The 27,395-nt window shown below is 41.4% G+C and overlaps 2 protein-coding genes across 6 annotated transcripts in view; one reads left to right on the top strand and one right to left on the bottom strand.

Moving 5' to 3' along the window:
- Nucleotides 1-793: 793 nt before the first annotated feature.
- On the top strand, nucleotides 794-10,290 carry ZCCHC9 (zinc finger CCHC-type containing 9). 3 transcript variants are annotated; one of them, XM_081133855.1, is made up of 6 exons: nucleotides 794-923; nucleotides 1,975-2,384; nucleotides 5,257-5,407; nucleotides 5,658-5,750; nucleotides 7,928-7,996; nucleotides 9,502-10,290. In XM_081133855.1, exons 2-6 carry the CDS (start codon nucleotides 2,001-2,003, stop codon nucleotides 9,618-9,620), a joined length of 816 nt encoding a protein of 271 aa, XP_080989981.1. In that variant the 5' UTR covers nucleotides 794-923; nucleotides 1,975-2,000; the 3' UTR covers nucleotides 9,621-10,290. The 3 variants fall into 3 exon arrangements, with proteins under 3 accessions (XP_080989981.1, XP_080989983.1, XP_080989982.1); XM_081133857.1 differs by having other exon boundaries at nucleotides 832-915; XM_081133856.1 differs by having other exon boundaries at nucleotides 908-1,029.
- A 1,364-nt stretch (nucleotides 10,291-11,654) lies between these two features.
- ACOT12 (acyl-CoA thioesterase 12) overlaps nucleotides 11,655-27,395 on the bottom strand; it is a gene marked incomplete at its 5' end in the record, with an annotated part of 36,427 nt that continues 20,686 nt past the window's right edge. Inside the window, 10 exons of one of the 3 annotated variants that reach the window (XM_081132587.1) lie at nucleotides 11,655-14,471; nucleotides 14,732-14,858; nucleotides 16,117-16,245; nucleotides 18,004-18,137; nucleotides 20,794-20,877; nucleotides 21,815-21,878; nucleotides 22,161-22,216; nucleotides 23,099-23,249; nucleotides 24,067-24,186; nucleotides 25,711-25,867. In XM_081132587.1, coding sequence (XP_080988713.1) covers nucleotides 14,322-14,471; nucleotides 14,732-14,858; nucleotides 16,117-16,245; nucleotides 18,004-18,137; nucleotides 20,794-20,877; nucleotides 21,815-21,878; nucleotides 22,161-22,216; nucleotides 23,099-23,249; nucleotides 24,067-24,186; nucleotides 25,711-25,867 — 1,172 coding nt within the window. In that variant the 3' untranslated portion in view covers nucleotides 11,655-14,321. The remainder of the gene's footprint in view (nucleotides 14,472-14,731; nucleotides 14,859-16,116; nucleotides 16,246-18,003; nucleotides 18,138-20,793; nucleotides 20,878-21,814; nucleotides 21,879-22,160; nucleotides 22,217-23,098; nucleotides 23,250-24,066; nucleotides 24,187-25,710; nucleotides 25,868-27,395) is intronic. The other 2 variants (XM_081132585.1, XM_081132586.1) reach the window with 2 other exon arrangements.

The raw sequence follows: 27,395 nt of genomic DNA, 5'->3' as shown, positions 1-27,395 counted from the left end.
CTTGGGATCAAAGCAGGAGAGCAACATCTGATTTACATTTTCACAAGTTCACTTGGCTAAGGCATGGAAAATGGATTTCAGGGAGTACAAGTAGGAATGCCCCGACCAGCTGCCAGTAATCCAGGTGAGATATGTTGAAACCTGTGACAGGGGAGGCAGCAGTAGAGACAAAGAAGTGGACAGATATGATAAAATGGATCGAGCATGATAGTGGGGACGGGAGCAGCGGTCCTGGTGAACTGAGCGGATGAGATAACGAATGCCGTTTCCCACTAGGCACAACTGGTGGTCGTCTGGGAGGGGTTGTTGAGGTGAAGAGTTGTTTCGGAGAACTTTGGCTACGGTGTAATATTTCAATCGAATACTTAACTAGCCTCGGGCAGAAGGACCGTGTGGCACCGCCCTCTATCCTTAGAGCCCAGGTCTTTTTTTTTTTTTTTTGAGTTCAATCACAGCGAGCCACTCCCACTGCGCTAATTCTTTTACATTATAGCTGCGCGGAAAGCCCTTAATTCACTCCCGCAGCCGTTTCACCAGATTTTTTTCCCCTAAGTTCAAAGGTCACCTCAAGAAAGCCTCCGGTCCCACCCAACCGACCCTCCGGTCCACTTCGCCACTAGACTGTGAGTTGCACACAGCAAGGCGTGAGCGCTCTCCAGCTCAGTGTCCCAGGCGTCCGGGGCAACACCCTTCAAAATCCAGCCTCTCCGCAAACTTGACTTGGTCACATTCCCCCGCCCAACAAGAGCCCCTGGAACGAGTCCGCCACCCACCGTTCCAGCCCCAGCTTGGCCCGCCGGAAGTGACGCGCTCTCAGCACGACGTGCTTCCGGTTCCGAGCCGCCCTGCCGCCGGGGAGGGGGCTGCGGGCCCCTCTGGCACGCCAACTCTGCTGCTCTGGAGGATTCACGCGCGGTAAGGAGGTGAGCTCGGCAGGACGAGGCTGGGGCCCGGGACCCCCAAGATGCGGCAGAGTGCCCTCTGAGGTTTCTCGGGACCTGGCGGCGGGGCAGAGGGACTGGCTGCTAGGTACCCAGGAGCCCCAGCGCCGGGGGAGGAGGGTTGGGGTGCTGGGCTCCGTGGCCTGCCCGGGACGCCTGCGCGGGGACCGGCCTCAGCTGTGGGGCGCTGGCCTCTCCGGTGGCACCCATGGGCCCTGCCTTCCAGTGGACGCGGGCGACCAGGGCGTGGTACCCAGAGCTTCCCGCTTCCCACCTACTCAGGGGAAGAGGGATCCGCCTTCGCTGCGACAGTCCCAGGACCTGCGGCGCCGACTGTGCGCGCGTGGTCGCGGCCTCTCGCACCTCCTTAGTGGTTCCGCCCCTTGGGCTGTGTTGAGGGGACGTTCTCGCCCCGGGAGCCGAGGTTTTTAACGTGGGTTGGTGCGCGGGGTGCTGCTGCCGCGAGGCGGTGCCGCTCAGCAGCTGAGGGCGGTGTGGTAGGCCCGGGTCATCCCGGGACGGCACTGACGAATTTCAGTTACCAGTCTGCCGGAAAGAGTTGTAGTGACAGACGACGTCAAAACGCAGGATTTCTGTTTACAGTTTGCCAGCGCACATTGTTTGCGTTGAAATGGCACATCAACGAGATTGAAAGAAAGTAGCCCTGGGACTTAAACGGCTAGGAAAACTGGAGTTTGGGAAGAGTAACTTCATTCATTGCATCTGTGATTTAAATTTTGCAAAATAGTACGGTTTCTTAATGAATATTTTCCAATTTTAGGCAAGTATTTATATGATAGTAGACGTGCTTTTGGTTTTTACTGGTGTGGTAGCTTCTCTGGTAAGGGCTAGATTTACATTACAGACATCTATGCAGCACATTATAGAATTAAATATATAGATATCTAAATGAAGGTAAAAAATGTTTAATAATTAAAACTAACACACGGGCATATGTGATATAGTTATATAGCATATATCTTTAGTTTTTTTCCTTTTAAATGATGACTAACTGCCATGCTTGTCTTGGTAGACTGATACCCTACCTCTGATGAAACCATGACCAGGTGGGCACGAGTTACTACCACACATAACAAACGACCCTTGTCTGCAACATCATGGGAGGATATGAAGAAGGGGTCCTTTGAGGAAAAAAGTCAAAACCTACCAAAGAGTAAACAACTTGAAGCCAATAGGCTGTCCCTTAAAAATGACGCACCCCAAGCAAAACACAAAAAGAACAAAAAGAAAAAGGAGTACTTAAATGAAGATGTGAATGGATTTATGGACTACCTGAGACAAAACTCACAGATGATTCACAATGGGGAGATGATAGCAACAAACAGTCAGGAAGTAAGGGAAGAAATTGCAGTTGCTTTAAAGAAAGATAGTCGCAGGGAAGGAAGACGATTAAAAAGACAAGCAGCAAAGAAAAATGCAATGGTAAGATTATCACTTCTACCAAAATATTACTTCATATGGCTAGAAACTATTAATCATATGCTCACATATTTAGCAGTCTGATTGCTGTTCTTTATTAAATTTATAAAGCACCTTTTTGAGGGCTAGTAATAACTATATGCTAGGTACTTAATGTACTGATTAATTATCACAATAACACTACAAACACCTTCTGGCTAGAAAACACTAACATGCAGACAGGTTAAGTATCTTACTGAAAACCACTTAGCTAGTGACAGGTGTGACATTCAAACCCAGGAAAAAGTTTGATTACTTAGATTGCTGGCTGGCACTGTGTAATTATGTGTTTTTAAATAAATATGAACCTAAATGGACTATTACCTGAAGTCCAGCCCTCCCCATTTTTTTTTTTTTTAAACCTATATTCTCACATCTGACTTCAAATAGCCCTTTTTCAAACAGTCATTTTAAAAAAAGATCAGAATAAGTGGAAAGGTTAGGTACAACAGGTTAAATATATGCGGTTCCTATTACTTGGAAAGGATGTACTTTTGTCTTTATCCATGAAAAACTGAGACACAAGAAGGAGATCTAATAATCACAATAGTTAGTAATTGAGCAGCAGAGTTAAAACTCCTCGAGACTCCCTAGTCATTGCTCCCTCCCTCCCCATTTTACACTCAGAGGAATGCTGGGGGCTGCAGGTGCCCAACCCTAGATTTTATTTTTCTTTACCCAAGGGGGAGAGAAAGGCGGGAAAGAGAGAAACATCAGTTGCCTCCTGTACACCTGACTGGAGATTGAACCTACAACCTAGGTATGTGCCCTGACCGGAGATTGAACCTGCAACCTTTTGGTGTATGAGACAATGCTCCAACCAAGCCACCTGGCCACAGCCAGCCCTAGATTTTAAACTGTGTCAGACATGGGAAATGAAATACTTAGTATAATCCTTTTCCTTCTCTAAATGAATTTCCCAAGTCTTCTAGCAGGATACTATATAAGAATCAGGATTTGTTATCATTTTACACCTTCATTTTTTCACTACAATTAGTAAATGTAGAGCATTGTTTGTACCAATGCAGGTTTGAAATGTTTTAGCCACTATAAATGTAGCTTCTGACACCGGCAGGATTAAAGATAATTACTTAGCCCTGGCCAGTTGGTTGAGTGTCATCCAGTGCACTAAAGGTTGCAGGTTCAATTCCCAGTCAGGGCACATACCCAGGTTGCAGGTTGGATCTCCGGTCGGGGTGTGTTCGGGAGGCAACTGATAAATGTTTCTCTCTCTTTCCCTCTCCTTTCACACCTCTCTACAAAATAAAATATTTTTTAAAAGATAATTCTTTAGAGATAATACTGATGAGACATTCCTTGTGGAAAAATTGGTGTAGAAGAAATAATTTCTATTTGGATCAGGGTAGTTTTGTTTAGATTGTACAATTATTTTTAAATATTTTTAAGTCAAGTTAAAGATAATTTAACTTAGATAATTTTATTGACATAAACAGTATGGTAAATTGTACACTATTTGCAGAAGTTTAATGTTATGATCTTTTAAGGGAAGTTTATGTAATTGAGGGAGAAAGTCGTTTTATTTTTTTAAAAGGAATGCTTTATGTTAAAGCATATACTTTAAATAGTATGGCTTGTTGTGACCTACCTTTCACTGCTTTTTTTTGTAATTTTCTTAATACCTCATACTTAGCATCACTTCTTAATTGCTAGTAGATTAAGATATTAGAAATTTACTATTGCACTTTCTACAATCCCATCTACATTAAATTTAAGGATCATTCAAGAAACTTATATTTGAAGTTTACTTAAAAAACTAATCAGTGAGCTGTCAGGTTTTTAGAGACCACTATGACTTCACCAAAATTTCAAGACTTCTTATGTTGGTGATCCAGAATTTAGCATTAGCTTTTCCTCCACTCGTAAAATAAATGCACTTTCTTTGTTTGGACCAGCTCATTGTAAATGTACCGAAGAATAAAGGGACTACTCATTCATTGTTATTAAAGAGGGAAAAAAGAAAGTAAGGATGTGGTTGTAATATGTTATGTTTTATTTTGCCTGTTGAATTTGCTCTTTTAAAAACCTGTGCTTATTTTGAAAAAAAAATATATATATATATAGATGAACTGTTATTCAAGAATTATATATATGTGTTTCCAGTTTAAATAAAATAGTTTAAATATCTACCATCTTTGATTATGACTGATGTTCTCATTCATTGCAGCAAAAAATACCCTCCAAATTGCTAGGTAGTGTGTAAAACGAGCAAACCATTGTTCAGTGTTATGTTGGAGCCAAATAATTCATCTTAGAATTTTTCCTTCAAAATGAATTGTATATACATTCTAAAACTGAAACATCTATTTTTTAATATGAACGGATATGTATTATAAAGATATGAAAATTGTAAGGTATACTCTTTGGTATGAAATATATTTTATGATTTGAATAATAATGTAAATGGAATCATTTAACCCAAATTCGTTCAATTATATGAACTTTAGAAGTGCAAGTATTAATTTTGAATGACAATTTTTATGGCCACTGTCTACTCCAGAAAATTTGGTTTTTCTAGTCAGACATCCCCATTAATGAAATATATAGTCCATAGTTGCTTCATTTAAGCGAGTATCTCCTACAAAGCCACTTACAACTTTGTGTCTGATGGATTTAGGGTTGTCAAAAACACTGAAACCCTGATGAAAACGGCATTTCTTATTGTTTAGCATTGTGTGAAACACTTTCTACAGATAAAATTTGAGATTTCAGAAAAAGTGCTAGATAACCTTAAATGTTTTAAAGATATTTTTGACAACAAGAATTGATAAAGTTGGTGCAGTTTTGCAGTGTGGAAACTCACATTTTGTTTTTCCAGGTATGTTTTCATTGTAGAAAACCTGGCCATGGGATTGCAGATTGCCCAGCCACCCTTGAGAATCAAGATATGGGCACTGGAATATGTTATCGGTGTGGATCTACAGAGCATGAAATAACCAAGTGCAAGGCTAAAGTAGACCCAGCTCTTGGTATGTTTTTGTTTTTTGTTTTTCTTATCAGTTTTTGATTTGCTTAATCAAAAGTGGGAAAGTGGCCAGTAAGTAGCCAACTGGGTTTTTCCTTTGACAGGATTATGAGTGTGCTGCTTTTTGAAATCATATGAGATTAATTTTTAAATTATGTAAAAACATGTTTTCTTCTCAGTATTTTTAAATAATATGAATTACATGACTTGTAACGTACATGACCAACTTAACAGGAATTGTTTGATCTTTACAGGTGAATTTCCTTTTGCAGAATGTTTTGTTTGTGGGGAAATGGGGCACCTGTCCAGATCTTGCCCTGATAATCCCAAAGGAGTCTATGCTGATGGTGAGTACTATTACCCTTGTATGTCAAAAATGTGAGTCATCGTGCAGAGTTAATTTACACTGTTAATCAGTTCTTGAATAAATTTTTGTGTAAGTAGCAAAACTTTGAGAATTTCATTATTTTTATCGAGCGTTGTTCTTTGTACTGGACTTTTTGGCCAATATGACTTGACATATTAATAAATCATCAGAAATAGCTCAGGTGAATGTTTCAAACTCTGCTAGCTTCAGCAGCATTATGAAGGTCTATTACACATTCCCACTTTTAAACATAACAGAAGCAGAGGGATTGTATCCCAAACTAATACAAGGTTTTAAATACAAGATTTAAAAAATAGTGTTGTGAATTTAATCTCAGCCTAGCATGCCATTTTGTATAAAGGGCTGCTATACAATATTTTTCATATTTGTACTAATTTTTGTTTCTGAATGTTTTCCTTAGTTAATTGTCTGGCATGGGATCATGTCTTTAGCTCAGCTAATGCCTTAAGATCCTCACAATGAAGTCTATGATGTCTACTAAGACTTTATGAGAGTTTGACATCTCTTAATGCAAGTCATTTGTTAATGTGACGGCTGGTACCATCAGGTTCTAGACACCTTTTGTGTCATGTCCTGGGTTCCATTGGAGAAGTTCAGTGTAAAACATAGATTTTGGAGTTAATGAGACTGGTTATAGCCCAGACCACCACTTACTAGCTGTGGGACTTTAGCCATGTTATTTACCTTCTCTTATCTCAGTTTCTTCACCTATAAAAATGGAGATTAAAAAAAAAACTATGTGTTTCATTGATTCTAAGATACATTTTTTTTCCATATTTTAATATCTCTGAACTCAGAATATATTTTACCATTGGTAGGTCCCACGTACTTGGCATGTTTTCTTTCTTCTGAGAAGTATGTAAAAGAATGACACATCTAATAATCAGTGTTATCTTAGATTTAATGAATTATGGTATTTGCTTTGAAGAGTTATGAGGATTAAAATATATTATTTCACTATGGCTCTACAAACAGTATAGAGACCTGGACCTGGAAAAATGCTCAAAAGTGCCTTTCAGTTTTGAACTTACAAAACAGGTCATATAACATGACTAACAAGCAAAAATGGTTTAGGATGGTCAACCAAAATGACTAGATGTTTTTAAAAAGTACAGCAAGAGGAGTAAATACATAGAAGTGAGAGTTCAACCAGGTTTCTATTCTGTAGGGTCATTTTCCTGAGTCAGTCACTTAACATTATGAGCATGATCATGATAATGCTTGACAATTATGCAAAAGACTCATTTTAGAAACCACACATGTTATAATTCACAGACCTGCAATGTTGCTTAAAGTAGGTAAATGGGCATGTTAATTAGGGTTAGTGTGCCTGGAAGATAGAAGGCCCGAAAACAAAAGTTAATTTTTATTCCTTGTGTAACTTCTCACCCCCATCTGACCTATCCAGCAGAGCAGTGGTTTCTAACCTTTTGGGAGTCATTGATTATTAGGGAATGTGATAAAAACTGTGGACATCCTCAACAAATGTATCAGCACACAGTTTTGCTCACAGGTTTAAGAGTTCACAAACCCTTGCCTATCTAACCATGGTCTAGGCTTCTGTGCAGTGGCTCTTGGACACTCTAGAGGACAATTGCCTTTCATCATCTCTCTCTTCTCTTTCCCACTTTCCCACTTTCCCAAGTGCAACAAATGGGTAGGTGCAGTTAGTGCTCTGTGAGGTCAAAAGGAACAGAGAATGGCTCAGCTGGCATGACTGAGCGGCTGAGCATCGACCTATGAGATCCCAGGAGATCCCAGTTCAATTCCCAGTCAGGACATATGCCTGGATTATGGGTTTCATCCCCAGTGGGGGGCATGCAGGAGGCAGCTGATCAATGACTCTCTCATCATTGATGTTTTTCTCTGTCCCTCTCCCTTCCTCTCTCTGAAATCAATAAAATATATTAAAATGTGTGTGTGTGTGTGTGTGTATGGGTGTGTATATATATTTTTTTTTAAAAAAAAAGGAGAATGAACTTAATAGAAATGGTGGCACCCAACTGTGTTCTTGGCTCCAGCTACCTTTATAAGTGACAAGGTTGTGAGAACCAAATACAGTATGAAAGTGCTTTGAGACATTAAAAAACCCTATGTAAGTGTGAAAGGTTTTCAATGACTTTATTCTTTTACTAGGTGGCTGCTGCAGACTTTGTGGCTCTGTGGGACATTTTAAGAAGGATTGCCCTCAAAGTCAGAATTCAGGTGAGATCTCTGGGCTTCCATTGAGTAGAGGTAAGATTAGTAGTCCTCTGTGTTTTTGCTGCATTTTGTTATTAACAACTCATTGAGGTACTACTGATTTTAAGGCAACCTGGTTTCCTGCTGCAGTGATGACTCAATCATTTCTCTGTCAGCCGTAGACATAGTAAAAACTGGGCATTAGCCGCTGTTCTCAGGTGGGGAAAAAGTGACCAGTAAGCCTCAGAGGACCCTGATCTTATAAAGCATCTTACTCATAAACATTTAAATTTGCTTACTTTAAACTATATTTGTAATAATAATAGGGCTAATTCTGTTAAAGTATAGATTCACTAAGAAAATAAATGTGAAGATAGCTTTCAATATTCTTGTAATTGAGTATCCTCATATGTGCTTTGCTTTTTGTGTACCTGAAGGATTTGGAGTTGGTTGCAGAAACTGTCGAAAATATTAAAATTATATTGTCTACACTGTATCTGCCCAGTTATATTTTCTTTCTAATGAAATACTACCCTTGGTCATCAAAAACTTCATAAATGTTCACTATGCCTCTGATAGATTTGGGGGGAATTGAAGACCATTATTACATTAGTTTATTTAGATTAGAATGATAATCCTGTGTGAAAAAAAGGAGACAGTAGGATAGACCAGTAGTGCTTCTTAGGGAAAAACACCTTTCTGCCCTGCTAGTGTGGTTCAGAGGTTGAGTATCAACCTAGGATCCAGGAGATCCCAGTTCAATTCACATGCCCGGGTTGCAGGCTCGATCTCCAGCAGGGGGTGTGCAGGAGGCCGCCAATCAATGACTCTCATCATTGGTGTTTCTATCTCTCTCGCTCCCCCTTCCTGTCCCTGAAATCAATAAATATATATTTCCAAAAAAAATTTTTTTTTAAAAAGAAAAATACATTTCCTTTTATGTCAGATTAGCACAGTACTACACAAATAAGTACTCGTTTTTACTTCCTGCCCCTAACACTTAAATTTGAAAACCTAGAGTTCTTGTTTATAATCTTGTCTAGAAGATAGTGTTTACTGCATTGTAGGCACTAAGACTAAAGTGATGAAGTGGAATTTGAATTCTCCCTCCTGGGAGGATTGTCACTTCCCAAATGACAAGACTGACAAGCAGATGTTGTATAATTTCACAGGTGGAATCTTGTGCATTTAAAAGTGATGCTTCATAAGTCTTGCTGTTTACAGACTCTTGGAATTCATTGACTCTATAATGATGAACTCTGGGAAAGAATGAAAGTGCTTTCTCATCAGTTTGTGCATTGCAAAGCAGTCACTGCATTTCCCTAATTGGGATGAGAAGTTGCCTGTAGTACTCGGAAATCAAGGGTTATAATCAATTACAGAATTATTCCCTTTTCTTCAGTGATGGAGTATTCCCTCCTTGTGATTATTCATGTCAAAACTAGTTCCTTTGCTAAACCCAAACCAATCTAGGTGGATGTATTTGACTACAGTTTTTCTTACATTCTGACTTCTCTGTTCTTTTACAGATCAAATGATTACAGTTGGTCGCTGGGCAAAGGGAATGAGTGCTGACTATGAAGAAATTTTGGATGTGCCTAAATCACAGAAACCCAAAACAAAGATACCTAAAGTTGTTAATTTTTGATGATGATTGGTACTGTCATAAGTTACTGTCTCATAGTAACATTCGGAACTGGGCCTTCTTCACAGGTTGGAGCTGGGCTCCCTTGAGAGGCCTTTATTGCAGATATCAGTCTGATCTGGGTGTGGCCAAGTAGTTTCCTGAGTTCTGTCCATCAAGGAGTAGTCTACTGCTTGAAGAAAATCACTGATTAAAAGCATAAGATGCTTAAATTGGATTCTTTAAAAGAACTTGTTAAACAGAACCTATGTATAACTAAGTGGTTATATATCTAATTGTAACAGTCACCTTTTTCTTAAAAACAAAATTATGCAGCCCTGGCCAGGTGGCTCAGTTGGTGAGAGCCTCGACCTGTATGCCAAAAAGGTCTCGGGTTCGATTCCCAGCCAGACTGTGTGTAGGAGGCGGCAACTGATTGATGTTTCTCCTTAGCATTGATGTTTCTCTCACCCCTCCCCTTTCCTCTCTCTCTCAAAAATCGGTGGAAGCATATCCTAGGGTGAGGATTAAAAAAATAAATTATGCATTCATCTGAACCACCCCTAGACAAAGGGTAATTAATTGCATTTGAGAATGAATTTTTGGTTATATTGTTTTCTAGGTTCAAATTACCAATTTATAAGTTGCCACAAAATCTGTATTTTTAAAATATTTAATAAAAAGTTATTTGCTATTTTTCTGAATACCTAATTCTGGATTTAACTAGCCATTGTCCACTAATGTCCATTAACAGTCTCTGGAATCACAATCTTTTATGAATCCTAAATGAGGTTAATTTTGGTTAATTTTTGTTTCAGTTTTCACATAAAGAATTACATATTTTTGAGGTTAAAATTGAAGAGTACCTCACCTTAGCAGCTCTCTCTTTGCTCTTGATGTTCAAGAAAGAAATTTTAGGCAAAATTCAGTTTGGGGTATTTAGCCAGAATGATAGCACATAACAGACTGTATATCAAACTTAATAGCATTTTGTTCACATGTTTTAGATGAGCCAGGGTGAGGTGCAAGTATCTCCATAATAGAGTTAGAACACTAATCAGAGACCCATTAGCTTCTTTGTTTGATTTGCTGAATACATGCATACTTAATACATATATTTCACGAGGCTTAAGGCTCCCATTGTACTATATAATGCAATGACTGATGGATTGTGTATTTCATTTGGAATTTTACCTGATTGGGTACATTTGTAACTAAAGGAAACAGCTGTGATTAGTTACTGATGCTTCAAAAACAAAATATTTACCAAATAAGAAAAGAAACACTTTTCTCTGTTTTAATATTTGCACAACTCAACAGTTCTAGTCTTAATAGCTGTTGTTTTATTTTCACTGAGAGAGGAGAGCAGGACAGGATATGGCTCAGCATCCCAAAGCATAAGGAAATGGGTGCCATTTAACAGGAACTGCACAAGTCACAGCTGGAAAAAGACAGCAATGCTGCCTTAGTCAATTAGCTTGAACACACCCAGATTTATTTCACTCGTCCTAAGAGGAGCAAAGGACTCTGGAGAGTCCAGCCTGTCAGCTGCAAGTTAAGTCTAATGTTTTCATAAAGCCTTTGATGCAGAAATGTTAGTGACCATTTTGTCTTCCTTGGGTTATTTTGGTTATATTTTAATGATCTATAAGTGAAATCATTAGAAATAAAGTGCAGGTACAAATGTAACATTAAAAAAGTATATGGACATTTGTCAAAGGAATTCACCAAATTCTGACATCCTGAGAGATTGTGTATTTCTTGAAAGGAATTATAGATGTTTATTTTCTTAGCTAAAAATGCCTGAAGAGGAAAACAAACTTTTATTCATTCATTATCATTTCCCAAGAACCCACTCTGTTCCTGTTACTCTCTTAGGCACGTGGGATTGTGGCAGTGAATGAGACAGATGAGGCCGCCTGCATTCTAACGGGGCTGAAAAGCGGAGAGAAGACAGGAAAAATACATACCAGAAATATCAGAATATCAGAAAGGGATATTTTATTAGTCTCAAAAATATTTTGTTGAATCCCCTTAGACTCAGTGGTTGGCACTCTTCTTCCTTCAGTCCTTTGAAAATGTCATCTCTTCTTACAAGCTTATCTTTCACTTTTCTATGGCTGGCTCCTTAATCTCTAACCCTAATATCCCTGGTTTCAGTCTCATATTCTCACTTTCCTGTTGGACATTCCTACTTGGATGTTATACTTACACCTCAAACTCAATATGGCTTTAAACAACCTTTCCCTTCCCCCTGGGCAAAAAACCCAGAAGGCTAATTTCCCTTCTTGCCTTTTTCTTGCTACAATTATATTCCAAGCCACTAGGCTTGAATTTCAACTTGCTCTTCTCTTGGCATTCCCCACTCCCAGCCCCACGGTCAACCCTCCCTCATTTCCTTCAGGCTTGCTTTAGTCAGCGTAATAGCCTACTTCCTATGACCAGCCTCATAGGAAGTAGCTCCTCCCTCATCCCAGGAACTTCTCAGTCTCTCTCTTACTCTAATTTTGTCCATAATTTCTATCCCTACCTAACACTATTTGTCCCTCCACCAGATTATAGGCTACATCAGGGCAGGAATTTTGACTTGCTTATTAGCATATCCCGGGAAGTACTCAGCACACAGAAGCATCTACTTTTGTTGAGTGACTTAAATGAATAAGTGATATAAAGGGAATTAACAAGATGTTGCAAATGACTGTATCTACTTTAGATAATCAAGGGAAGGCCTAGGGGGCAGGGGTAGATTTTTCTCCTGAAATCTGAATGACAAGAAGGAACCAGTTGTGAAGAGAATGGTGCAGAGCATTTAGGGAGAGGGACTAGCCAAAGCCCCTAAAGAGAGAACTTGCCATATTTGAGGGGCAGAAAGATGTGGTCTTTTGTGACTGGCTTCCTTCACTTACCAATGTTTTTAAGGTTCATCCATAACATCCCATTGTGGAGGTATAAGGGAGGTATCCGGGGGTAAGCCTTGGGTATCTCGACGTGAGGTAATAGAGAAATGCAGTTATACTGAGGAAGGAGTGTGCCTGGGTGGTTGAAAAACAGCAGAGAGGCCAATATGACTGGAAAAGAGTGAAGGATAAGCTAGTGGGAAAGGTAGCTAGGGGGTCATCGTTTATAGCTGTATCAGTTAGTTGCTGCTGTGGAACCACCACACAATCTCAGAAGACTACAGTAACAAACCTTTACTTAGCTCGTGCCTGGGGGGTCAAATCTAGGAGGGGCTTACCTGGATCGCTCTGCTCATCTCAAGCCCATGTGGGGCCTTGATCACATTATTATATGAAGTGTGGTTCGGGTCGGCTGATCTAAGCCAGGCTCAGACGAGGCAGCTCTCTTCCACGTCTCTTCCTTTTCCTGGGACCAGCAGGCTAGCCCTGACATGTTTTTCTCATGACAGTGGCAGAGATGTAAGAGGGCAAGTCCATTTGCAAAAACACTTTTCAAGCCTTTGGCTGCGTTATGTCTGCTAATGTTCCGTGAATGAGTCACACGGTCAAGAAGACACTCCATTCATGGAGGTGCGGATGGTGGTGAGGGAGTGAAAATTTCTGAAAAATAATCTAATATACCACGCAGAGCCTTACTGACCATTATAAAGGGATGGCTTTTATTGTGTGCTATGCAAAATTGTTGATGGGTTTTGAGAAGAAATATGACATCATCTGGCTGCTGGGTTGAGAGTGGAGTAAAGGGAGAAGCAATAACAGAAACAGAAAGGTTATAATCCAGGTGAGAGAAACTCGTGTTTTGGACCAAGGTTATAGTGGTGGAGTTGATTGGAAGGGCTCAGGTACTGATTATATTTGTAACAGCTATAAGATTTGCTGAGCAGAGGTAGAGATTTGACAAACAGCAGGATGTATCTAACTTCTTAAGTGCTCTAAACTCTAATGGAGAAGTCCTTCAACTCTTAAAAGTTATCCTGTAGAGGGGGCTGATTTAACATATGCTGGTTCATTTTATGAGTTAACGCAAATCACAGACAGTAGAATAATGACTGTCGAAGTCTAGGGAATAAAGTGCTAATGTAATGGTTATGAAAGAAGAGCTCAGTTAATATTCTCTTTCTCTGCAATAACACATTTTGCAGGTACTTTTCATGTGTATATATAGCAGTAGATACTAAATTGGTCAGCCACCTTGAATATATGTTAAATGACACTAGTAAAGTAGCTCCTATTACTAAAATTGATTGGCTCCCATTATGCTTTAATGTCTTCCTAATTTAAAGCTCTAAAACATGTAATACATCTTGTCAGATCCTCCTGACATACAGAGACCTGCTGTACATGAAACAATCCCACACTATTAATCAACTAGCCAACTTATCATTTTTGATTTTATAACATTTTATAAAATTTCAAACAGAACGCATTTCACCTCTGTAGCCTCGAAATGTTTATGATCATTTTAGCCAAATTTGTACCATTTTACAGAACACAACAGTGCATATGGGGGCCAGTTTTCTAATGCCCATGCTCCTGGAAGGGAGAAGAGCCATGGATGATCTAAAACAGTTCTAAAGCTCTCTTAATGCTAGTCCAAGCCAATGTCTCAGACCTGAGATGCACTTTGGTTTTTAACCTCTTCTTAACTGCATTTTGCTTAGGCCAATATTAAATTATTTAGTGGCCCAAAAGCTTGCCAAGTGTTAGGAATAAGGGTGCTGGGAATTAAAAGTGGGAAATCAATTACAGGTTATTGAAAGTTTGCCACTTAAAATATGCTTATCGACCCATCATCAGTAGCATTCTCTATGAACTGTATACAGGAACCTGCTGTCTCTTCAATGGATTTTGACCAGCCACCAAGATTTCCAGCAAAATAAGGCAAGATGCTAGCCGAAATCTGGTTAAAATAAGATACCTGTTTCAAAAAGAAAATACAATATTTTAATTTCTGACTGACATGGAGCTTTTTCAAGCAGAGAACTGAATCTTGTGTGCATAGGGGAGGCTGTAACCCTACTCTTCGGGGGACCTTCTGGAACGGATCTGAAAGGATGGCCTTAGGATTCCCCTTGTGTGGACACACATTACAGAATTACAATTAATTAAGAAATATGAGTAACAAATTTCTCCTATCTGTAGGAACAAATTAACCTGCAGGTGTTTCATTAAACTTACAGTGCATGAGCTGCTGTCGATAGCGTGGATGTGGAACCCGGCACATGTGATTTCACTCCTGATGTACTGTGGAGAAGGTGGGACCGATGGCAGAATGACCGACTTCACTGCTACCGTGTACGTGTTACTGAAAGATGAAAGGACGTTTTCCAAGTTCTTGTGAGAAATGAAGAATAGTTGTTAGAAGATAAATTCCTATAACTAGAAATTTATTAGAAGACATTGTCTATGGCTACATTCAGGTCATAGTAATAGTAATAAGGGCCACAGGTGTTTTCTGCCTAAGAATTATGTATACTTTGCAGAATTCCACAAAGCTGGAGCCAATCTCCAACCTGGTTTTATTATGCCCTAATGGGTTTTAATTTCACTCTACTTTTTAAATGAAAAAATAATACCCATTGTTTTAAAGAATCTTCAAACAATAGGGAACCCTACAGACTAGAATACAGAAGTTTTCCTTTAGTTCACCCTAGTCACAGTGCACTCTCATCCTCGAGACGGTCACTCTTAGCATTTTGGTGTGTATCCCTCCAGACCTTTCCATAAATATGTGACATTTATGTAAGCAAATGCACATATATAGATTTTTACATAAATATAATCATTTTTGACCTAACACTAAGTCTTTGGAGGTGCCTCTAGAGTGACTTTATTCTTTTTAATGCAGGCACAGTACTCTAAAGCATGGCTCTACCATAATTTATAAGAAGGAGCTTCAGTTTATTTCTGTCTTTTGCCATAATAAATGATACTACCCTGAACATCCGTGTGCATTAATATTTATACATCTGTGGGATTATTTCTACAGGCCAGCTTTGACCTCAGAAATGATGCCAGCCAGCTCCAGGGGTAGACCTTAACTGTCCTGGCAGCTTCGACTTCTTGTCTCTTTGAGCACTTGCTCTTGGGACCCTTCTCCTGAGAACCTGGGCACTGTGCTCGGAGAAGTCCAATGCCCACGGAGAAGCCCTGGGCAGACACTGATCGGCAGCCCTAGGAGGCAGCACCATTTTGGATGTCTAACACAATCAGGCTTTGTAAATTCTAAACCAAGCCCTGGTATTTGATTTGGCTTTCACTACATTTTTTACTGATAGTGAAATGTTTCAAAGGTTTGCTATCAGTTTCACATCTGCATGGAGAAAAAGGAAAGGGAGCTGCTTTAGGAATCTTGCATGGTGCTTTGCATACAGCTGGCACTTAATATGCGATTGTTTGGGATTTTTCTTTTTTTAATGATAACTAAAGGAACATCTAGAAAAAGTTCAGATGAACATCATTCAAGACCAGAAATGATTGCATTAACTTCCTTATTTTCATATTAACTTTTTTTGTCTACTCTGTACTATACAACATTGCTATGGCCCTTGAATTTCACTCACCTATCTTTAAGGCATCTTCTTCGTGATACAAGTACGACCAAGTCTTTGGGTTTGTACCCATTTGCTCCAGGACAAGTGATATAATAAATCTGATCGTCTTCACTCACCCAGTCTATGACTTCGCAGGACCTGTGTAAACAGAACAGCCGGAGAAGGGCTGTTGTCTTCCGCATGATGGAATGAGGCAGCCGCTTCTTCCGTTTGTTTGCATTACTTCATTACTGATGACCCCGGCTCACACAGCCCCCCTCCAAAGCCAGCGTCATGTCTCCAAGTCCATCTTTAGAGAGCTGCTTTGTCAGAAGAAATAATTCTGCATGTGATGGTGAGAATGGTGGCTGCCTGATCCTAAAGTCATTGGCCTTGACACTTCAGAGAAAAGCATTTAGCTGTTTTCCACAAAATTACTCTCTGTAGGATCAAGTAATAATATTGAAGACTAGTGAATTATATGGACAGCCCAAGAAGAACTCAGGTACAGGAATATGGTATATAAGCACTAAGATTGGAACCAAACAACTTGCCTTGGAATTTCAGGTTGCCATTTGGTAGCTATGTTATGTTAGGGCAAGTCATTTTGTTTTCTTCATCTGTAAAATATAGATACTAATAACTATAGGGTCATTGTGAGGATTAAATGAAAACATCTGGCCCAGTACCTGAATCGTAGTAGGTGCATAAGAAAGGTTCAGTTGAATTAGAATTCATTCATTCATTCCTCCATTCATTCAAGTTCAATTTGGCTAGAATGTCAGGTGACAGAAAATAGTGGGAGAAACATTTGAAAAGAATTAACACCAAAGTTTAGGCATTGTTCCTACTGAAAGCATTGTACTTATAGAGTATCTACAAACACCGATGCAAGAAAATCATGGAGTGTCTCTTCTCTTTGAGTGTTTTATTATGAGAGCATTAACCATGTTGTATCATTCTGGCATCTACGCAAATGTAACACACGGCTGCAGAGGTGTTTCACTCTCAAGGTATTAAATTGTCTATTACGTGGTGGTAATCATAATGAGGTTTAGCCATTTTAAAGGTGAGCCTCTACCTCCTGAAGATTAGGAAGTGGACAGTAATGCTTACAATAGGGGCCACCTCACCGACCCTCCCCTTTCGGCAAGGTGTCCTAGGAGCCCCGAGGGTGCCCAGGAGCTGGAGCTCCTTGGAGAAGGGTGGTGTGGCCTGAGTGCACTCAGTCCCTCTCAGTGCACTTGACAAGGTGCATAGCTCCATATTCCAGGAAAGGAGGGAGAGTGGAGGAGACTGAATTAGGGATGCAGGAGACAGGTAGTAACAGAAGTGAGAGGAGAGGCCCCTGATCAGACAGGGAGAGCGGGAAGGAATGCCTTTCACCTCAGCACTCACACAGCTCCCTCCCAACTTCTCACCAGGGAGTGCTGCTTCACAGAAAAAAAAGGAACAGCCAATGAAATATCAAGAGTGGGTAGTGAGAAGAACAATTCGATAATCATTTCCTCAAAAGCAGAGAGACTGTGCATTCAAGCCCAAGAGTGCGGAATCCAGAGCCTAACAGACCTGAGCTCCAACTTGGGTTCCATCTCTTTATTGCTGCACAATCTTGGCAACCTCTCTGGTTAAATGAAAACACTATCAAACTTGAAGACTTATTGGCAGGGTTGCAACAGATGTGGGTAAAGCATGTCAACTCAATACAGATGGTAAATAAGTGATGATAATAATTTGGTTTTGTGTCTCTTAATAGCACCTAATGCTGTTTTCTGTGCAGAGCAAGCTTTAAAAAACATACTTTCATTAATAAAACAAGAGGTCACATGTTGGGCAACGGAGATGCACCGCAGTCTGGAGGTCATCTTTTCCATGATGTCAGAGCTGATTAAGAAAATATGTTAAATTTATTCTTACACATAATGGGGGTCCCACAAGGGTCGCTTGGTAAAGTCGGACAAGAGGTGATAAGCCAACTGTGCTGGTTTTTCCACGTGCTTTTCAACCCAAACAGATAAAATATCATGTTCTTCCAGAGTATGTATCTTTATCTAAAAGATAATACAAGAAAAATAAGTTACAAAAGAAAAATGGATGTTTTTACCAAAAAAACACCCCAGACATATATATGTAGTCAGAGGCTGATGGCACTACATAGCTAAGGCATCTTGGCTCCCAGGTAACAATGAAGCCAAATGATGGCAATTTCACTTCAAATTCTTGGCTGTCTAGAGCTCTTGGGATGCTGTACTCCCATGTCCTCCAAACAATATATGACTTGAAGGTGGGTTATTTAATTACTGTGCAATAGTTTTTCTCATAAAAAAATAAAAAACAGCCTTTCTCTGTTTATCTCTTTATGATGTTTCCCTGCCTCTGTTCAGAAGCAACAGAAAATATCATCAGACTGCTAGGCCACATCTCCCGCTGAGATCTTGGAGCCAAGGCTACAGCCTGGGCACTTTGCCAAGATGTCAGGTATGGCCCTGGTTAGAGCACCGTCCCGATACTCCAAGGTTGTAGGTTCAAACCCTGGTCTGGGCACATACAAGAAGCAACCCAATGAATGCATCAATAAGTGGAACAAGTCGATGTGTTCCTCCCTTTCTTCCCTCCCTTCCCCAAATAAATAACTCTCTCTAAAATAAATAAATAAATAGTAAATAAATAAGTCAGGTATGCCTTCAGTTGGGCTGAGGTGACTCAAGGAAGTAACTGACCACCTCCAGAGCCAGCTCAACCTCGGTGGGGCCACGGAAGCACCATGTCTGTTCAGCACAAAGCATCCTCTCATTAGGGAATCATAGGGCTCATCCTACTGCCAGGCCAGTTCCTAAGTTTCTTTCTAATGCTTATCCTTCCTTAGATAAGAGGGGGCCTGTCTTGGGGAGCCATCTGACTTATACTGAGACTTCAATGTGGCCCTGTTACTCTGAACTCTCCTTCTAGTGTGCTTTTGCCAATCATCAGAGGCACGTGTTCCACTAAGCATTTCTCCTGCCCATTTTACATTTCCATCTTCTTCGGGGTGCTTGGAAGTTACTGTTGAAATTTGCCATCTTAATAATTCCCATGGCAACAAGCTGGGAGAAGACACACAAACATAGGGTTGAGACTTCACTGCAGGAATCAAGCAGATGGAGAAGTCAGGCTGTGAGGGAGAAAAACCTTTATTTCAACATAAGCATCTTCAAGAAAAGAAGGAAGAAATGAGAAACTGAGCAAGAGCAGCTCAGGAGGGAAAGAAGCGGACATTTGCTTATGTCATTTCACCTCTCCGGCTGCCCTCACCGCCAAGCCTGCTTTCAACAGAGCCCACAGAGGGGGACATGGTGTCAGCTCGGTGCACTTGCCAAATGGAAGGAAAACCAGGCACAGGGCTCGGCTTGGTGGCTGAGACTCACCCAGCATGGGTGCACCTCACTCTGCCCCCTGGGCAGCAGAGGAGACATGGTTCATTGGCCTAAATCCAGAGGGAAGTCACCTCTCCTTCTCCCCCTCCCTCCCTCCCTCCCTCCCTCCCTCCCTCCCTCCCTCCCTCCCTCCCTCCCTCCCTCCCTCCCTCTAGAAAGCTATGGAAAAAATATCCTCAGGTGAGGAATTAAAAAAAAATCAACAATCCAGAACGAAACACACAGAGGAGGTCAAAGTCAGGGGTGAAAAGAATCAATGAAGTAGCACCTGAGTTCGCTTTGAATTCAGGGTTGGGGACCATAGTGTTTACTATCTGAACGGGAACAGCAAGGCACGGCTAATAATCATGATGGGCCAGCGAGGGCTGCCTCCGGAACACCAGAAAGTATGGTTACCCCACTGCCTGCCTCTAAAATAGGTGAGAAACAGCACACACCGAAACGCGGGCAAGAAGAGCTGGCATTATTGAGCATCTCCCGAGCCAGCACTGCCATGTCTGGGGCTACAGTGGTGAGCAAGACGGCCCTCGGGGAGCTTACGGTCTAGTTAGCGTGGGCATCAGCTTCAAAGGGCCTCCTAATATACCTCTAAAACTAGATAAAATTAAATCCAAATGATACATGTTTATTTAAATTTGATGACACACAAACTATTGTAAAAGGTATTAAAAGAGATACAAAGAAGACAGGTTTCTTTCTCTAAAAGATTATAATCTAATTGGGGGGAAAGACCATGTGTAAAAAATTCTATCACTATTAAGACTTTTATCAGTTCAATGTAGATGTGGAAGAAAAGCCACAAGACAATGCAGAATTAATTGACAAATCAAGCAATCACTAAAGGAGTTTCTAGAGAGAAAGGTTCCTGCAGTCAGGGCTGATAGGAGTGGCCTCATGGAGGAGCATTTCTCTTGGGCCTTTAAGGCCAGCTGGGATTGGGGCAGAGGGAAAGGAGGACAGAGGTGGGACATGAGAACTGAACTGAGGTGAGGGCATGCAGGGTGTAACTGAAGGACCCCAAATCAGCCAGCGCGGAGTAGTAGAGACGGGGCTGAAATAAGGCTTGACTTTTAGAAATAGTTTTTTCCAAAAATATTTTTTACCTTCTGCAGCACAAGCAGAACCACTGCCACATGACAATTTTTTTTTAACTTTTTAAATTGAATTTATTGGGGTGACTTTGGTTAATAAAATTATATAGGTTTCAGGTGTATAATTCTATAATACACCATCTGACAATTTGTATTTGTGATGTACAATGAGTCGTTTGTGCATATACCTGGGTGCTGCCTACCTTTTCCACAGCACTGGTCACCTCCCACCCACTTTTGGCCACCAGCTTTTTGAAAGCCTTCACATTGTCATCACTCAGGGATACCTAAAATGCAAATATTTAAAAAGCTGTGAGTTCAACGCACAGATATGTGAACAAATATTTTCTGCTCAGAAAATGGACGCTGTTAGAGCCAAAGTGATAATGTTGAGCTTAGAACTACGCTACGGTAACAACTTCTGCCTCAAACTCTTTTTCATTCTTTTTAATCCTCACTGGAGGATATTTTTTCCATTAATTTTGTTTAGAGACTGTGGAAGGGAGCGGGAGAGACAGAGCAAGAGAAACATCGATGTGAGAGAGACGCGTGGATCGGCTGCCTCCTGCATGGGCCCCGACCAGGGCCAGGGATCAAGCCTGCAACCGAGGTGCGTGCCCTTGACAGGGAATCAAGTCCACGACCCTTCAGTCTGTGGGCCGATGCTCCAGCCACTGAGCCAGACTGGCCAGGGCTGTCTTAAACTCTTAATTCAGAATTCAGACAAGGTAACATGCAGCCTGTACTCTTAGCAAATTAATGTCATTTTAATTGGTGTCCCGAGCAAAGACAAGACTGCCCTTCAGTATGACTTATAAATAAACTTGTATTTCCCTTTGCATTTTATGGCCAAAAACATTAACACAACAAATACTTTGTTGTTGCATTATAAAAATGCAAGTTGGTGGCCATGTCATTCAGCAAAAATCGTGCTAAGACATAAGATCCCAAGGTCCCATGGTGCTCAAATGCATCTGATGGCAGAGCACCCGGAGTCTGCCCTTCAGGCCTGTACCTATAATTCAAACAAGGCAGCGGAGCAACTGGTTGGTACCCAGTTACCGATAGCTTGGCTTTGCTTCATTTTGAGATGACTGGTTGCTGTGAGTCACCTCTTCATCTAACCTGTGCAGGAACAACCTGAATCGGTTAAACAAAAGAATTTCTGTTTTTATGATGATGTGATTTTTTTACACAAAGAGCTTCAATTCATAAAACTGTTACCTGGTTTCTAACATCCCAGTGTATGCAAAGTGGAACTTCTTCTTTGTGGGAAATAACATATTTTCTGGAAAAAAAGTTAAAAGGTTAAACACTAGTTTTCTTCCCTGCATTTGGCACACAACAGTCACTATGACACACACTTTGTTGAACTAAGATCAGCAGTTTAAAAAGCTGCTTTTACTGGTGGAACAATGAGTACAATTTTCAGCATAGTAGCCTCCACAGTCAGGAAACATCAGACCTGCTCCTCTTCCATTGTGTGGGAGGAGACACCCAGAGAGCAGCTCTTTGTTACGTAATCTGTCAGGCAAGGTTTCACACAAATCCTTACACCTAGCTCCCTTACCTGCCCAAGCGAATTCTCTTGCGTGCAATAGCTCCACAGTACCGTCTAAAATCATCCTTCAATAAAACACAAGGTAAAATCAACAAATTTCTAATATTTTAGTGCTATAATCTTAAGTCTCGCTCTCCTAAGTCAATTGAAGAGGAACTGGGCCCCGGGGTCCCTGTGAGAACGCCCTCAGGTGAGAACTGGCACTAAGGCGGCTGCAGGGAGTCCCCGTGACCGTGACCATGACCGTGACCGTGGAACACAGAGGCCCGGCCACAAGGCGGGAAGAGCGTCAGGAGTGGGAAAGGAAGGTAATATGCTTCCAACAGCTGTTCGTGGCCCAGGCGAGGTGAGGCCCTCAGGGCTCCCACTGAGACAGTCCAGGGGTGATATCTGGGCGCCATCGTGAGGGAAAGAACTCCATCTCGGAGGCCTGACTATGTCTCCTCGCTTCCAGTAAGAAAGCGAGGAGACCACACCCTTAAAGGGAAGAATGTACGACGGACCGACCGTAACATCCCTTCTTAACATCGTGTTCTGCAAGATGATTGTTTTGTTGGTTAAATGGTAACTAGAGTATTTGCACAAGCCTTCTTTACAGGCCCTCTGAGTGGTCCACTGACCGTGGAAAACATCTGTGACTATCCCAGAGCCAACTGCTGTCGTCAGATGATGATGGTGGGACAACTGTCTTCATTCTCATTCCCAAGCCCTTGAACAATCCACGAGAACCCTTTGGGGAGCTCGACTTCTCTTTTCTGGTCAACTCCCTTGTGCACAAGCTCTTTTTAAGAAACTCTACCTGCTTGATCTTGTACTGAGTTCAGTGCTCATTTCTATAACATTGAGACTCAGGAGCCTGGCAATCAGGTCTGGTAACACCATCATTTCAACAAATGATTAAAGTGATTTGGGGAAAAAAGAAAAAGTCCATTTTGCTAATAACTTACCTTTGACGCTGGTTTGATTTTGGGAAATGTGACCAGTTCTTCCCTATCATCAATAGCATTGTAAATGAGAAAGGCACTGTTGATGTGACGGCCCCGGCCCTCAGACCACTCCTGGCAGTCAAAGGCCTCCACGCGCACTCCCACTTCAACACTGCAGAGGGCGACACAGGGTGGTGGGCAGGGGACCAGAGCACCTGGGCCTCCTCCACCCACCACAGCCTCCTCCTAGCAAGGAAGAGAATGAGGATCCTGGAGTTTTCTTTGTCGTCTGCAAATTTATGCAACTGTTAAAACTCATTTCTCCAGGTCAACAGATCTGATGTGCAAGCCCCTGAGAGCATTTCCACTTTACTTTCCCACTTTCAGGTGGGAAAAAGGCTGGTTGTGACTTTATATATATATTCGTGAACATATTTTGGTAATGGGGAGTGTAAATTGTGTCAAAGTCAAATTTTCTCCCCTCAAAACAATAATTCTGTAATTAAAAGCATCAAACACTGAAATTGGGCAGGAAATACAGATATTCTTTTTTACATTTAAAAAAATACTAAATCTTTTCATTGTATATTAAGAGTAATAAAAATAACTGGAAAGTGGTTTAGACTTCATATAATCACTGGGACTATTTTGAGAATGAAAGGAAGAGTTAATAATTATGACAGGTATAAACTGGGACTATCCTGGGTCAACTGAGACATACAGTCACCCTTCTTATGGGAGATAAAAACCAACCCATCACAATTTACTCAGTGTAAGGAGGCCTCAAGCAGAATACAGGGTTAACATGTGTGACTACGAATTTTGAAGATTTAGTGAGGTTTCAATAAAACTACAAACAAACAGAAGGAACTTGGTTACTATAAAAGAGTCCCTATATTCACTTCCAGATTGAAATAAAAATTTAAAAACATATTCGTGTGCGTGTTTGAATTCATTGATAGCAGCCAAGAGCCCCCAACACACTTTACCAGGTCTGAAATGTATTGTTGACAATGGCGTTGAAGACAAGACGATCCCCAACTGTAGATGGTCCTCGGAACTTAAACATGTCCACAGACTTCAGAAGTGGATGCGCTCGACAGAGGCGGCTGGTGAAACAAGGGGAAGGAGAGAGAAGAAACGATCATTCTCCAAACTCTTTTCAGGAACTGCCGATTCGCTCGCTTCGCAGCGCAGCGGACCAGTGTTCAGTGTACTTTTTAAGTAAACCTCTTTTAACTCTAGTGAAATAAATGACTGGATCGCGGGTGCTGAGAGTGGGGCAGGACTGTACACCGCCTGCAAATGTTTGGGGATGTACCATGTCCCCAAGCCCTGGGGTCTTTACCAAGATGCTGGCGCTTCTGCTCTTGTGGTGACAGTCCTGGCCCTTGCTTTGCTCCCCATGGAAGTCCCTCCCAAAAACGAGCCAGTAATGTCTTCCATTCTAATTTGAGGATTATATTCATCCTGGTGACTCATGACTATAATCACAGGAAGCGTCGACTCCCAGGGTGGAGGGGGCACAGTGAAGAGATCTGCCAGCTGGTGCCACTCATGCCAGTTCCTCAGCTTCACCGTTAACTGATCCGCCCACATATCAAAGGACTCACTGCCCCTCCTCCCAGAAAAATTACCTAGATTGCTGCGCAAAACCTGAAAGGCTACGAGGTACACATTTTACAATTTTTGCATGTGCGAACTTTTTAAATATCTATAAAGAATATTTAATCTCAGAAAGTTAATTCCATTATTTTCTACATTTTTAGATCCCCACTGTGGTCATTCAATTACTCTAGAGAATTGTGCCAACACTCAGTGAACAGACTTTGCCGCAGTTAATTACATTGTAAGCTTTACAATAGAACAGGTTCAAATGCTTTATTGTCACTAAGGATGACAATCTCATTGAAATCAAGCTCTCTTTTATTTGTGCATAATTTATCAGAAGGAGAACTACAGGTTTCTATCTATGGTCATGACTACAGGCACATTAACAATAAAATTCTTGTAGTTTTGGGAAAAGAAAACCTAACAGTTTTCAGTGGTTACAAAAATTGTCAGAAGGGCAAATCTTGTTTGAATGCATTTTCAGAGTATATGTGTTCTTTAAAGCAGCTCAGTTACCTACATGTTCTAAGAATAAAATGACCTCTTTTAAAACTGAGGCACATTTGAAAGTATTCTTCCAACTTCTTCCCTCTTCCTCCTCTTATTTTTCAGTTAATCCTTTGGCCATAATGACTCCAACAAACCTTTGAAGGTCAGACCTAACTGTGAATTGCCTATAAAAAAGTTTGTGACTTGACTATTTTTAAGTGTAAAGGCTGTCTTCTATTTCTACTCTGCATCTATTTTGTCGTAACTATTGTTACAAGTTGCAATGTCACAAGATCAACATGAGAACTGTCATTTCATTTCTATTTTTGAGCCAAGAACTTAAACATTCACCTTCAAACAAAAGGACAGGTCAATCTGAAGGTAAACAGGTAAGTGACTTATTTTCTCATTTTGATAAAAGATAACACTATCCTCTCCTTTTCTCCTTGCCTTGCCCAATAACTGGGTCGCAGACCCTTTCTACTCTCTCCCCACGGGCCCCAACATCACACGCCAGAGTCCAAATCAAGAACCTTGCAGAAAGAGTAGCCACCGTCTCCATCCAAGCCATAATCTGGCCACCAAATGTATTTCCATGATGGTTTGCATGGGGTGGGAGGACAAGTTCAATGCTCTGAACAGAGGTGCCCCTGGTGGAAACTGTTCCTTCCTCTTCGTCGCAAATGAGATCTGAAAGGTGGATGTAAACATTAATGATGGTGGAGCTCACCACAGAGACTACAGTCTTCCTTCCCGGCAGCACTCCTAAGTCAAGAGATTTTTAGAAAAATTAAATTCTTCCCAAAGACTTAAAACTGCTGAGAAAACAAACAGGTTTTATTCAACAGAATGACTTTCATCTGAATGGTGGATATTTAGAACGAATTGGATAAAAGATCAGAAAGGGCCTTTTAGAGAATGTATTCCAACTACCTTACAAGTCCACAAGAATTTTGATTAAAAAAATGATTCTTTTTTAAACTTGAGTTTGAGTTGCTTGGGGTGGAGGAGGAAAGAGTCAGGGTAGGAAGGAGCAGGAAGAAATTTGGGGATTGATGGATACGTCATCTTGACTGTGGTGATGGCTTCATGGGCGTATACATGTCTCAGAACTTATCAGACTGTATTGGGATGACCACTTTGTAAGTTATATGAATGTCTAATCACCATGCTGTACACCTGAAACTAATACAGTATTGTATGTCAACTGTAATTGAAAAATAAATTTAAAACAAGAAGCCTATCCAATTGTACACTTCAAACATCATGTCAATAAAGTTGTTAAAAATAAAGAAACTGGAACTACAAAGGGCCACAGGCACCGATAATCTGGAATAGTTTGCTGTACCACGGAAACTTCAGGACGGGAACGTGGCCCCCCACGGCTGCTGTTTTGTAATGAGTGCAGTCACCAGCAGAAAAGACGCCACACAGTGTCCCCGGCTTCTTGTGTATCGTATCTGCTTCATTTACTGACAAATCGGTTTTTACTCTCAACAATGGGGAAATCATTTACTTTGGCGGCAGGGCAGTAAATGCGTTCAGCTATGCTGCCTGCATCATCGGGCGCCTCGGCGGCTAGGCCTGCACCTCGCTTGCTGTTGCTGGGGCGGCGGAGGACGCCCACACCGGGGCTCCATCCCGGCTGCAGTCAGGCAGAGCCGAGCGTGCACCCTGAGAGCACACATGCGCCTCGCTTGCTGGGGCTGGGAAGGGGGCCACTCTTGGCACAGTCACATATAAGTGAGCAGAGAAGTGTGGTTATAGAGACTTTTAACTCCGTTTCCCGATGGCATTTTGAAATTTATAATGAATCGATGGTCTTTTATTCAGCTGATTTCAGTCACCTGCTTAAAAGCATGTCCGTAACTTCCACTGTCCTAGTATAAGATCCTTCCCACTGCCCCAAGCCCTTCCTTCCAGGTCTGGCTTCCGCCTCCCTCTCCAGTCCCCGCTGGTCTGATTACCAGTAGCTCCTCTCCCTCCTCCACCACATTCTCTCTCTCAATTCTCCCTTCTCTTTGTTCCAGCCACAAGGCCTCTTTTCAGTTCGTGCAGCTAAGGGGGGCCTGCAACACCAGCGCATCTGCACGAGTCGGTCCCGCTCTCAGCAGGTTGCCCCAGCCATCACCACCGGCGCCTTCTTCCACGTATCTCCTGTTCCCTCTTGGCCCATCTGTCACCATTCTCTCAGAAAAGCCTTCCCTGACCTCCACAG

The sequence above is a fragment of the Miniopterus schreibersii genome (assembly GCF_964146895.1).
Source record: "Miniopterus schreibersii genome assembly, chromosome: 3".
NCBI lineage: Eukaryota > Metazoa > Chordata > Mammalia > Chiroptera > Miniopteridae > Miniopterus > Miniopterus schreibersii.
The sequence above is the reverse complement of the archived record's forward strand: the minus strand, read 5'-3'. Positions and strand labels throughout refer to the sequence as shown.

Coding starts and splice junctions, on each gene's coding strand:
- ZCCHC9 (XM_081133855.1), top strand. CDS start 2,001: ATGACCAGGTGGGCACGAGTTACTACCACACATAACAAACGACCCTTG. Junction 5,408..5,657: donor TAAAGTAGACCCAGCTCTTG/GTATGTTTTTGT, acceptor TGATCTTTACAG/GTGAATTTCCTTTTGCAGAA. Junction 7,997..9,501: donor CCCTCAAAGTCAGAATTCAG/GTGAGATCTCTG, acceptor GTTCTTTTACAG/ATCAAATGATTACAGTTGGT.